This window comes from Ursus arctos, unplaced genomic scaffold (genome assembly GCF_023065955.2).
Source record: "Ursus arctos isolate Adak ecotype North America unplaced genomic scaffold, UrsArc2.0 scaffold_4, whole genome shotgun sequence".
In the NCBI taxonomy this organism is placed as follows: Eukaryota; Metazoa; Chordata; class Mammalia; order Carnivora; family Ursidae; genus Ursus; species Ursus arctos.
In genome coordinates, this window is record NW_026623056.1 from 92,338,030 (window position 1) to 92,351,524 (window position 13,495).

Below are 13,495 nucleotides of genomic sequence, written 5' to 3' on the forward strand. Positions count from 1 at the left end.
TGGGTATCAATGTAGCAGCTGCGATGAGTAAGCTCACACCCACACCCCCAACTCTCCCTGGACCGCAGGAAGGAAAGCCTCTGCTGGGAGCCCATCTACAGAGAATTGAGGAACAGTTATGTGGCCAAGGTCACAGAGTCTGAAGTCTGATCTAGCCACTGTGAAGACCAAAGTGGAGACTAATGAGGACACAGAGAGGGCTCCTACAGGAGCTTCGGACCAGGAGAGGGTGAAATGGCATGGCTGCACTGGGAACCTTCTTGTCTGGCATCACTGGGCAGCCCTGGCTTCAGGAAAGAAGAAGGCCAATGGCTGGTCCAAGGCTGGAGCATCGGGAAACGGTAGCAAAGGACCTGAGGCTGCCAACAGGCAAAAGAAACCCTGGTATGCTCCGTAACAGGATCCTGGTGAGCTAGACAGAAGGGGAAGCTGGGGAGGGTGGCGGGGTGATCGGGGGAAGAGGAGTAGTGAGGAACAGGAGCTCTCAGCAGGTTTAAGGGAGTGATGAGCAGAGGAGAAGGAACAGAGAGAATATGAACCGAAGTACTGCAGTGGGGTCTGCCATTTCAGAGGCCGAACAAAAGCCAGGGTGTGGCCACAAGACTGGATTATTCACAGTACAGAACACCAACTATCTCTGGAGCTGAGAAAGGCAAGCAACCCTGATACCAGAGTACTGAAAGAATCATCCACGAACATGATCAAGTCATTCAAGCCAGCAGGGAATGGTGACAGAGGAAGCCACACATGACCCCAGTGCTCGGTGAGTGGACAAGGGGAAGCAAGGGTGGACAGGGAGATCACTGGTTGCTTGAATTCTGAAGAAGGAAAAGGTTTTATATGAAGTGGAAGAGAAATGGCTTCTTTTTATGGACTTTAAAAATGAAAGCCAGGGGGTGCCTGGGTGGCTCAGTTGGTGAAGCGTCTGCCTTTGGCTCAGGTCATGATCTCAGGGTCCTGGGATGGAGTCTACATTGGGCTCCTTGCTCAGTGGGGAGTCTACCCCTCCCTCTGCCCCTCCCCCCCAACTCATGCATGCTCTCTCGCTCGCTCTCTCTCTCTCTCTAATAAATAAAATCTTAAAAAAACAAAACCCAAAAACTAGGACTTGCAGTCTCCAGTTCTGCACATTCAGGAGCTGGAGACCACAACTCCATCCTAACAATAAGTAAGATGCTCAACACACTGAAAGTCAATAACTCCTCTTAGACCCCAAGGACAGGGGAGGACACAGGGCAAACTGCTGTGCCCTCCTTACTACCAGGTATAGTTGATTTTTGCACTTAACGCTCCTTGGTGTTCTCTGAGCCTCCTGGGTCTGTGGTCTGGTGTCTGACAATAGTTAAGGGGGTTCTCAGTCATTATTGCTTCAAGTTTGTCTTCTGCTGCTTTCTCTCTCACTTCTCCTCTGCTGTTCCCACTTCACAGAGGTTATACCTTCCGTGTCGTCCCACGGTCCTTGGGCGTTCTGTTCTGGGTTTTCGTCTTTGTTCCCTTTGCATTGCAGTTTTGCAGGGTTTTGTTCATGGTGCACTGGATGTTATACGCAACTAATGAATCATGGAACTTTACATCAAAAACCAGGGATGTACTGTATGGTGACTAACATAATATAATAAAAAAATATTATTATAATAAAAAAATCAACTATACCTGGGCACATCATTTCCAAACTGCAGAAAATCAGAGATAAAGAAAAAAATCCTCAACGAAGCCAAAGGAAAAAAAACCTTACCTACACAGAACCACAGGCAAGAATTACACCAGCTTCTCCTCAGAAGCCACGCGAGCAAGGAGAGAGGAGAGCAAAATATTTCAAGTGTGGAGAGGGGGAAAAAAAAAACAACTTAGAATTCTGCATCCAGTGAAATTATCCTTTAAAAATTAAAGGAGAAGTGGGGCGCCTGGGTGGCGCAGTCGTTAAGCATCTGCCTTTGGCTCAGGGCGTGATCCCAGCGTTCTGGGATCCAGCTCCACATCAGGCTCCTCCGCTAAGAGCCTGCTTCTTCCTCTCCCATTCCCCCTGCCTGTGTTCCCTCTCTCGCTGGCTGTCTCTGTCAAATAAATAAATAAAATCTTTAAAAAATACAATACAATAAAATAAAATAAAAAATAAAAATAAAATAAAAATTAAAGGAGAAGGGCGCCTGGGTGGCTCAGTCAGTTGAGTGTCTGCCTTCAGCTCAGGTCATGATCGCCGGGTCCTGCTTCAGGCTTCCTGCTCAGTGGGGAGCCTGATTCTCCCTCTCCCTGAAGCTGCCCCTGCTTGTTCTCCTTCTCTTTCTGACAAATAAACAAAATCTTAAAAAAAAAAAAAAAATGAAGGAGAAATGAAAACTTTCTTAGACAAACAAAAATTGGAATTTGTTACCAGTAGACCTGCCTTGCAAGAAATATTAAAAGCTCTTTAGAGAAAACGAACATAAGTCAGAACTCAAATCTACTTAAAAAAAAGAAAGAGGCCTGAAGAGGGAATAAGTGAAAGAAAAGTAAAAACGTGCTTTTCTTATTCTTTCTTGATCTATCAGTGGTTCATTCACAATAGCAGCCACGACGGCAGTCAATGATCACAACTTGCAGGTAATGAAACACGGGGCAGCAGGGACACGAGGCACGGGAGGTCGGACTCAGGGTGACCACGTGACCAGAAGGCACTCCTACCACTTGGGAGCTGACACGGTGTTATTTGAAAGTGGAAGTGGATTAGATGTAAATGGACTGCAAGCTGTAGGGCAACAACAAAAACCAGTGAAAAGTAGTTTAGCTGTTATGCTACGAAAGGAGAGAAAACAGAACGATATAAAATGCTCAATTAAAACCATGCAAAGCAGAAGAAGAGGGGAAGACAAGAACAGGACCAAGACCAAGGGAACAAATAGAGAAGAGTCACAAGTGTGGTCGACATCAGCCCAATGACACCAGTCATCACTGTGACCATCAATGGTCCAAATGCACCTATGGAAAGACTGACCATCAGAGTGGATCAGAGACGCAGCTCGACTGCATACGGTCTACGAGAAACCCACTTTAAATATAAAGACAAATATAGGTTAAAAGGGGGGCACCTGGGTGGCTGAGTCAGTTTAGCGTCCGACTCTTGGTTTCGACTCAGGTCATGATCTCAGGGCTGTGAGACTGAGCCCCACACCGGGCATGGAGCCTGCTTAAGATTCTCTCCCTCCCTCTGCCCCTACCCCTCTCCCGCCCCTAAAAAAATACAGATTAAAAGTAAATGGATGGAGGAAAATATACCATGCTAACGATAACTGAAAGAAAGTAGGAGCAGCTACGTTAATTTCAGACACAGCAGCTTTAGAACAAAGGAAGTTACCAGGGAAAAGAACGGTATTACATAACAACAAGAGGGTCAATCCTCCAAGAAGACATAACAATCCTTAACATACATGCACCTAACAACAAGAGTGTCAGACTATGTGAGGCAAAGGGTGATAGAATTACAAGCAGAGACAGGTGAATCCACTATTACAGCTGAAGATTTTAACATCCCTCAGACCACAGTAGAATACAACTAGAAACCAGTAACAGAAAGGTAACTGGAAAATCCCTAAATACTTGGAGATGAAACAACACACTCCTAAATAACACATGGATCAAAGAAGTCTCAAGAGAAATTTAAAAATATTTTTAACTAAATGAAAATGAAAATACAACTTATCAAAATTTGTGGGATGCAGCAAAAGCAGTGCTCAGAGGGAAATTTATAGTAGGATACATGTTAGAAAAGAAAAAAGATCTAAAATCAATCATCTAGGTTTCCACCCCAGGAAACCACAAAAAAGAACAAATTAAGTCCACAATAAGCAGCAGAAATAAATAAGAATTAAAGCAGAAATCAATGAAATTGAATATAGAAACCAGTAGAGAAAAATCAAGAAAACCAAAAGCTGTTTCTTTGAAAAGAACTTGACAGAGGATACATATTAATAACAGCAGAAATGAAAAAAGGGACGTCACTACAGATCCCATGAAAACTGAAAGAACAATAACCAAATGCTAGGAACAACTCAATGTTCACAAATTGGATAACCTGGGTGAAATGGACCTGTTCCGTGAAAGACACACACTGCCAGACTCACACAATAAGAAACAGATGATCTGTAGAGGCCTTTATCTCTTAAAGAAATTGAGTCAATAATTAATAACTTTCCAAAACAGAAAACATCAGGTCCAGATGGGTTCACTGATGAATTCTACCAAATATTTAAGGAAGAAATCATACCAATGCTCTACAATATCTTTCAGAGGACAGAAGCAGAGAATATTTTCTAACTCATTCTATGAGAACAGCATTACCCAAATACCAAAACCAGATAAAGACAAGAAAACTATAGACCAACACCTTTCATGAACACAGATGCAAGAATCTTCAACAAAATATTAGTGAATTGAATCCAAAAAAGTATAAACAGATACACCACGACCAAGTGGCATTTATCCTAGGTATGCAATGCTGGTTCAATATTCAAATATCAATTAATGTAATCCATCACATCAACAGACTAAAAAGAAAAATCACAAAATCATATCAAAAGATACAGAAAAAGCATTTGACAAAATCCAACATCCATTCATGACAAAAACTCTCAGTCAACTAGGAACAGTTTACTGGACAAACTTGATAAACTAGTTTCTGCTCAGATCATGATTTCAGGTCATGATTTCAGATTTTGAAACCGAGCCCTGCACTGGCTTCCATGCTAGGCATGGAGCCTGCCATGGAGAGGACAAGACGGAAGAGGACAGGACAGGACAGGACAGGAAAGGACGAAAGATAGACAGATTGGGGTGCCTGGGTGGCTCAGCTGGCTAAGCCTCCAACTCTTGGTTTCAGCTCAGGTCATGATCGCAGGGTCATGAGATTGAGCCCTGCATGGTGCTCCAAGCCCAGCTGGGAGTCTGCTTCTTTCCCTCTCCCTCCCCCTGTACTGCTCCCCCTGCTTGCATACATACATGTGCATGCTCTCTCTCTCTCTCTCAAATAAGTAAATCTTTTTTTAAAAAAGGTATATTGGGAAGAAAGAAATAAAACTGTCTTTGTCCACGGACAACAAAATCATCTATGTAGAAAATCTAAAAGAATCAAACAAAAAAACCTCCTAGAACTAAGAAGATTATAGCAAGGTTTCAGGATACCAGGTAACCATACAAAAGTCACTGCTTCCCTATATACCACCAATGTACAAGTAGAATTTGAAATTAAAAATGCAATACCATTCATATTAGCACCCCCTAAAAATTAAATACTCAGGTATATATCTAACAAGATATGTATAAGATCTATATGAGGAAAACTACAAAACTCTGATGAACCAAAGAACTAAATAAATGGAAAACAGAAAGAAAGACATACAAGAAAGGAGAGAAAGGAAAGAAAGGGAAGGGAAGGGAAATAGATAAATAGACTGGGGCCCCTGCGTGGCACCTTTGGTTAAGCATCCAACTCTTGGTTTCAGCTCAGGTAATGATCTCAGGGTCATGAGATCCAGCCCCACATAAGGCTCTGAGCTCAATGAAGAGTCTGCTGGAGTTTCTCTCTCCCTCTGCCTCTGTCTCTCTCTCTCTCTCTCTCTCAAATAAATAAATAAATCTTTAAAAAAAGAAAAGAAAAGAAAGATTGATTGATTCCACTTTCATGGAGAGGAAAATTCAATATTGTCAAGATGTCAGCTCTTCCCCACTTGACCTGTAGATGCAGTGCAATCCCAGTCAAAATCCCAGCAAGTCATTTTGTGCATATTAGCAAACTGATTCTAAGGTTATAGAGAGAGGCAAAAGGCCCAGAACAGCCAACACAGGACTGAAGAAGAACAAAGTTATAAGACCGACATCACCTGACTCAAGACTCACCATGAAGCTACAGTGATCAACACAGTGTGGCACTGTCACATAGCGTTTGGGACACTGATCGCTCTAGGTGAGAGCATTCTTTTTGTTTCTTATGATGTTTCTAAAATGGGACTGAATAAACAGTGCATCCCTTAATTCTCCAGGCAATGTGTTTCTTCTATTTTTTTAGAACTATTGCCTAATTAACTGTGTTTACTTGAAAAAGAAGCCCAATCAGCAAACTCTAACTAATAAGTACATAACCATGAGCTTTTTAATATCATCCACCGTACACTTTGAGTTTGGTACACTGTCCTGGCTTCAAGTCTCCCAGAAGCTGCAGTATGGTGTCCAACAGCACCCGACTCGAGTTAACCAAGAACTCTCGACCACATGCTATGGCAGCAACATCTGCAACAGGAAGATAAAACAAAGTGTCAAAATCACTGTTACTTCAGAGTCTGGAAAAGCCTGCCCAACACAGAGTATTTTTTGCTATTTTTCTCCTAACAGACCTAATGAAAACACAGAATAGCCCACGAGGTACTACCAGTGTCATCCACAGAGCTGACAGCCCAGAAAGAATAACTACTAAGACACTGAGTCATGTCCTCTGTGATTAGCAGATGCCTCGGTAGTGCACCAGAGCACGGAATCTAAATATGTCTGCAACCTGACCACGGCGTGTTCCAGAATCCTGGATCAAACAGCTATGGCTGTCAGGGTTCAAACAGAAGGTGGATGCGTATTACTTTATCTGGCACCGAAGACACTAAAATCCACTTTCAATCCTGGGAGTGAAATCCTAATGACTTTGAACCACAATAGCAAACTGAAATCATGAGATCAAAAAAGAATATGAACACTAATCCTGAAAAAGCTCTTTTTCTAAATTTTACATCCTATTGTGGGTCAGCAAGTATCATGTTTCTTCATGCCTCAGGCCCTGCAAAACCAGCACGGAGATCAAACCAGGTAATTCCACTGGCTCCCACTGGAATTCTAAGGCTGCAGTTACTACTGGCTCTATCAACACTACCAAACACCCGTCCAGTTACATCAGTGCTCCCAGTGTATTTATGTACGTGTTGGTGAGACTTTTCTTTAGCTAGGTCTAACAATAAAGCATTATTCACAGTAACTAAAACTCCTAACTCAAAGGAGCAGGCCAAACTGGAAGAGAAACAGGGCAGCAGCAGCCCTGGCCTCCTCCTGACTTCGATGGGAATGCTTCCAGTAATTCACAGGTAAACGTGGCGTCTCACGTGTGATCCTCATAGATATCCTTTACTAGCTTAAGGAACTTTTCTTCTATTTTCAGTTTGCTCTTAATTATCAAGAATGGAGGATGGATTTTATCACTTATTCATTCTGCCTTTGATTAACTATAATCTGACAGCAGAATATAAAACTTTATCTATGCTCCCAGATGAACTTTATAGAACCAATCCTGGACTTTCCTATTTATTTCTGTGTGTCTGGACTGAGGAGAAACAAGAGAGGGATATTAAGGTCTCTTAAACCTAACAGACTTTTTTTTCCCCACTTCTGCTTACCTTTCCAGCAAATTTTGCCTCATAAATTGGTGCAGTGTTATCTGCTATATAATTTCAAAATAGCTACAACTTTACTGAAGACAGGACCCTTCACGGACATGAACTTGCCTTCTTTGTTCAATGAATGTGAACCTGACAATTTTATTTTCTAGTGTATGACACACTCTAATTTTAGTAAAGAAACGTTTACAGGGAAACTGAACCTTCAAGCCTTTGGCATCATAAACTCCTAGAAAGTCATTTTAACGTAGTTTTTCAGGGGAAAGCCTTCATGTAACTATAAGACCATCTCCTGGAAACCCCAAAGAAAAACCTACATCTAGCTATGTCCTTCAGTAGCCTGTTTCCAGAGATGACCTGTCCACAAAGCATGCCTCCACCATGCAAACCCTGAATTGTCCCTGCCGTATGAGTCAAGTGTAACTAGCAGAACGCTGCAGAACTAACACCGCGTTGACTTTCAAGGCTTCTACCTTGGTCTCTCGCCACTTTCTCTAGAAGCCCAGAGTCACTAAGAAAGAAATCTAAGTATTCTGAGGCTGCCGCGATGCAGAGACCATAGAAAGAGGGCACAAGGAGAAGCAGAGACGACATGCAGAGACAGCCCCACCGCGAACCCCCCGCTGTTCTTTGAGCCACCCCAGCTGAGGCCCATACACTGCAGAGCAGCAGTGAATCACCCATGCCAAGCCCTGAGCAAACTGCAGGCTCATAAGCAATGGAAATGACTGTCCTCGTTTAAAGACCTGAAGTTTCAGGTGATTTGTTACAAGCAGTAGAGAACAGGACATCACTACAGTATCACTGAAGAACGTGTTACAGAACAAAACACACACTGTATCTCAGCTGCCAACAGCGCCCAACAAAACACAACAAATCTACTGGTAAACAGAGTCCCGTACCATGTGTCCAGTACTGGAATAGCAAATGCCAACCCTGTACTTCACTGAATATCAGTAACTAAAGAGCAAACTACAAAGTAAAATAAATACGCATAAATTCCCACACATCGCCCCAGTATTCATCAGTCTGTCTGGGATGCTTATGAATAAGGCAACTCCAAGAGTATAAAGGAATGCTAGTGTAATTTTGTTAAATGTACTTATGTTTTCTAGGTTTGTTTTTCTTTAAAATTATTTACAGATATTTCTGTAAGTTACCATAGTAATTAACATAACTTAAGAAATGAATCTGGTGTCAGTTATACATGCCGATAAAAATACAAAGAGCTAAGGGACGCCTGGCTGGCTCAGTCAGAGGAAGGTACGAATCTTGATCTCGGGGTCATGAGTTCAAGCCCCAGGTTGGGTATAGAGATTACTTTTAAAAAAATCTTGGGGCACCTAGGTGGTTCAGTTGGTTAATCATCTGCCTTCAGCTCAGGTCATCAGCCCGGGGTCCTGGGATCAAGCCCCGGGTTGGGCTCCCTGTTCAGGGGGGAGCCTGCTTCTCCCTCTCCCTCTACCCCTCCACCCTGCTTGTGCTCTCTCTCTCTCATGCTCTTTCTCTCTAATAAATAAATAAAATCTTTTTTTAAAAAGTCTTAAAATACACATATACAAAAAGTTGAAATGTGTTATGTGTGTTATTTTTGCTTTAGGTTGTAATAATTTTGTCTTATTTTCATCAATAGAAATAATAATGGGGTACTAGTATGACAGACATATAGATCAATGGTAGAATTAAGAATCCAGAAATAAGCCCTCATTTTATTCTCAACTGATTTTCAAGAAGGGTGTCAAAATAATTGAATGGAGAAAGGACAAATGAATAATCTTTTTAATAAATGGTGCTGGGAGAACTGGATATTCACATGCAAACAAATAAAATCAAACCCCTGACATCATATATAAAAATTAACTCAAAATGGGCCAAAGGTTTAAATGTCCAGCTAAAACTATAAAAGTCTTAGAAGAAAACATAGGGATAAATCTTCATGACTGTGGATTAGACAATGGTTTCTCAGATGTGACACCAAGAACACAAGCAATTAAAAATAAAATATACTAGATATCGTCAAAATTTAAAACTTCTAAACTTCAAAGGATGTTATCAAGAAAGTTATAAGGCAACTGACAGAATGAGAGAAAAAATTTGTAAATCATGTATCTGATAAGGGACTGGTATCTGGAATATACACAGAACTCTCAGAAATCAATAATAAAAAGATAAGTAACTCAGTTTCAAAATCGGCAAAAGTGCTGAATAAACATTTCCCCAAAGAAGACATACAAATGGCCAATAAGTACATGAAAAGATGCCCAACATTATCGGCCAGCAGGGAAATGCACGTCAAGACCACAGTCAGATCCCACTTCATGCCCACTAGCATGGCCCCAGTCAGAGAGTTGATTCAAAAATACTGATGCACATCTGCAGCAACTGAAGCCCTCAGGCATTGCTGGTGGGACTGGAAAATGGTGCAGCCACTATGCACAATGGTCTCGCAGCCCCTCAAGTGGTTAAAACCATTTGATCATGTGGCCCAGCAATTCCACCCCTACTATCCATCCAAGGAAAGGAAAACACATGTACACACCAAAACTTGTACACACATGTTCACAGCATCATTATTCATAATAACAAAAAAGTTGAAACAACCCACACATCCATCGTTGATAAATGAATAAGTATGGTATGCCGTACACTGGAATTTCACCCTGCCATACAAAGGAACCCCGTGGACAGACCTGGAGAGCACCACACGAAGTGAAAGAGGCCAGGCACAAAGGACCACATACGCTATGACTCCACCATATGAAATGTCGAGAACAGGCAAACCCAAAGACAGAAAGCAGATCAGTGGTTGCCTAGAGCTTGGGGAATGGCAGTGTTGGGGAGTGATGGCTAAAGTTAGCGGGGTTTCTTCCTTTCTTCTCAGGGTGATAAAAATGATTCAAAATGGACTGTGTAAACGGAGGCACAACCATATGAATATACTAAAACCATCGAAGCGTATACTTTAAATTGGCAAATTGTAGAGTATATTTTTATATCTCAGTAAAGCTGTTTAAAAATAAACTAAAAATAACAGTAACAATAGAGATACAATTTTCTGTTTGATACATTACTTAGTCTCTGCTGCTCTTCTTGGACCTGTTTTCTATAAACCTCTTATATGCAGCATTAACACTATACCATAAGGAAGTTTCCTCTAATATTAATATTGTGACCTTTGTTTTACTGTTTGGTTTTTGTTTCTTTGTATTTGCTGTGGCAGTTTCCTATCAAGTCAATTATTCAGCTGTCAGGGGTGAGGGGGAGAGCCAAGGGCCACGGGCAATCTTAATGTGAAAACTCTGCCTCCGTACGCTATCTATGGAAACCCCCCTCAGAGCTGAGAGGATGCCCAGTCCCACTGGGAAGTGGCCCCCAGAATTCGGTTTTGCTCGTAGTTGGGTGATCCGGATTCTGACTACAGAAGGATGACTTGTAGAAGTCCCAGAGAATTCTCCCATACACAAATTATGGCTGATCAGAACGTTAATTTGCCCAAACTATGTATGATTCAAGAAATAACCAAGAATGAACTATGGTCCCAAAATCTCTATGGGGAAAATATTCTATGGACAGAGTCCAATAACTAGAGCAAAAGGCAAAAGAATTCTGCTAAATCTTTACCTAAACTTTCTCAATGCCGTCTTGAGCTGAAGCCTCGGAAGGCCAATTGTGACCAGCATCATAGAAAAAGGACAAGTAATTCCTTGTACCTGTCCCTACAATCACCTAGTGTCACCTGTTTTTAAAAAACCTAATGGTCAAGGATATGGATTCATCCAAGATCTATGAACAAGTAACAAAATGATACCCCATTTTGCTGTACTGCCTAACCATATGCCACCCTCTGTTTGTCCCTCCTGAAGCCAAATTCTTTACAGGAACAGATTAATGCTCAGGTTTCTTTAGTGTCCCATTCTATAAAGTTGGCCAATTTACTTGCTTTCACCTAGAAAAACCAACAATTCACCCAGAAAGTTACATCCCCAGGGATTCACTGAAGTTCCACACCACCTCTCTTAGATCTTAATTCCAGATCTTAAGGATACTTGGACAGAGTCTTTGTCAGGGATCCCTCTGATCCTACATGTACATTAACTGTCACATATGTCCCATTAATCTGGAAAACTCTTAAGGTTGACTATAATTATTTCCTCACTGAGCAAGATGAAGAAGGACATGAGCATCTAAGGAAACACTCCAATTCCACAAAACAGCAGTCCATTATCTAGATCATATTCTCTCAACTGAAGGAAAGCTATTATCTAAGGAAAGATTACAAAATATCCAAAATTATCCAAGACCAACCACTAAAAGACAATTAAGAAAATTTCTGTGATTAACTGGCTATTGTAGATAATACATACCAAATTCTTCTGAATTCGCAAGACGTCTGTGTGACTGGACCAAATCAAACATGTCAGAACCATGCCCATGGAACACAGAAACAAAAATGCCTTCAATGATCCTAAAATATCTTTCAACAATTACCTCTAATACCCCAGATTATCATAAATCTGTCTATGTACATGAAAGGTTAAGGTCATGATCTTGGACAGTGGTTCTCCAAGTAGCAGAGAAAGCTGATTTTCCCCCTAGGAGATACTCGGTAATATCTGGGGACATTTTTGATTGTCACACTTGGGGGCTGCTACTGGCCTCTCTGATGGGTAGAGTCTAGGCATGCTGCTAACCTCCTACAACACAAAGGAAGACCCCCACAACAGAAAATTCTAGTGCTGTGGTTGAAAAGTGATGCTCTAGGAATGTTCCCTCAACAACAAGGCATGCATCAAAGACCCACCGCCTCTCAGAGCCTGTCCCTTGACCCAGGAGGCAAGGCTCACTGCCTACCTGTCTCAGGGCAACTTCCACATGGCCAAATTCAACAGTCTTCAGGCCTGAACTAGGATCACCTTTTAGCCTGATGGCATCACACACAAACACTAACTGGAAATACCAGCACTTATCTTCTAGTCAGTTAACTAACCACGGAACAGTGCTCCTTCCTCCTTCTCATAAGACAGTATGTCAACGGAACACCCTCACCCCAGCGCCTTATCACACCTGTCTGATGACAGAGTGCCCCCTGGTTATCTCTGTAGTTCAAGAAGTGTCCGTGCCAGAAGATAATTCAGGAAGGACACTCCTGTCCAGAGCCTGCCTTGGTGCTGCTTGTTGCTGGGTCTTATCCCACTAGGGAAAAGGGGCAATTCTGGGCTGCTTATGAAGTCACCTGGGTCATGGTTTCAGAGTGTCTTTCTTCTTCTAGTGCTTCCAGTTACATGGCTCCGTATCTGTTGCCTGAGTCTTAAATGCTTTTGTTTGGCTACTGTCCTGACAGCAGATTCAATACATGATTCAGAACCAGAACCAGAATGAAATGATGGTGATCTATGGAACAAAAGAACTAGGAAGATCGGTAGGAGAAGAAAGGGATAAAGAAAGGGGGAGGGGGGGTAATCAGAAAGGGGAATGAAGCATGAGAGACTATGGACTCTGAGAAACAAACTGAGGGCCTCAGAGGGGAGGGGGTGGGGAATGGGATAGGCCGGTGATGGGTAGTAAGGAGGGCACGTATTGCACGGTGCACTGGGTGTTGTACGCAATTAATCAATCATGGAACTTTACATTGAAAACCAGGGATGTACTGTATGGTGACTACAATAATATAATAAAAAAAATTAAAAAAAAAAAGAAATGATGGCGATCAGCGCTCAAACTGGAAATCAGCTCTCTACGAGCCAACCTTGCCTTTAAGGACATCAAACAACAGTGGTGAGGATCTAGACAGTCCCTGATGATGTCTCCTAGAGCTCAGCCATGTCCAACACCACCAAAGACACACACACGCACACGCACACGCACACACACAAAGATGGACTGTCCTGAAGACACAGGAAAAAGTAGCCATCAGAGAGTAAAATGGCACAGCTGCTGGGGAAAATGGTCTGGCAGTTTCTCAGAAAGTGAAGCACAGAGCTATCCTATGGCCCAGCAATTCCACTCCTAGGTATATGCCCAAGAGAACAAAAAACACTCATTCACACAGAAACTTCTACATGAATGTTCACGGCAGCATGACCTGTAATAGC

The 13,495-nt window shown here is 42.1% G+C and overlaps 1 protein-coding gene across 1 annotated transcript in view; it reads right to left on the reverse strand.

The window, feature by feature from the left end:
* Positions 1-13,495, reverse strand: part of HSF2BP (heat shock transcription factor 2 binding protein) — a 104,062-nt gene that overhangs the window by 52,545 nt on the left and 38,022 nt on the right. The window contains exon 7 of the mRNA XM_026496572.4: positions 6,141-6,258. Coding sequence (XP_026352357.1) covers positions 6,141-6,258 — 118 coding nt within the window. The remainder of the gene's footprint in view (positions 1-6,140; positions 6,259-13,495) is intronic.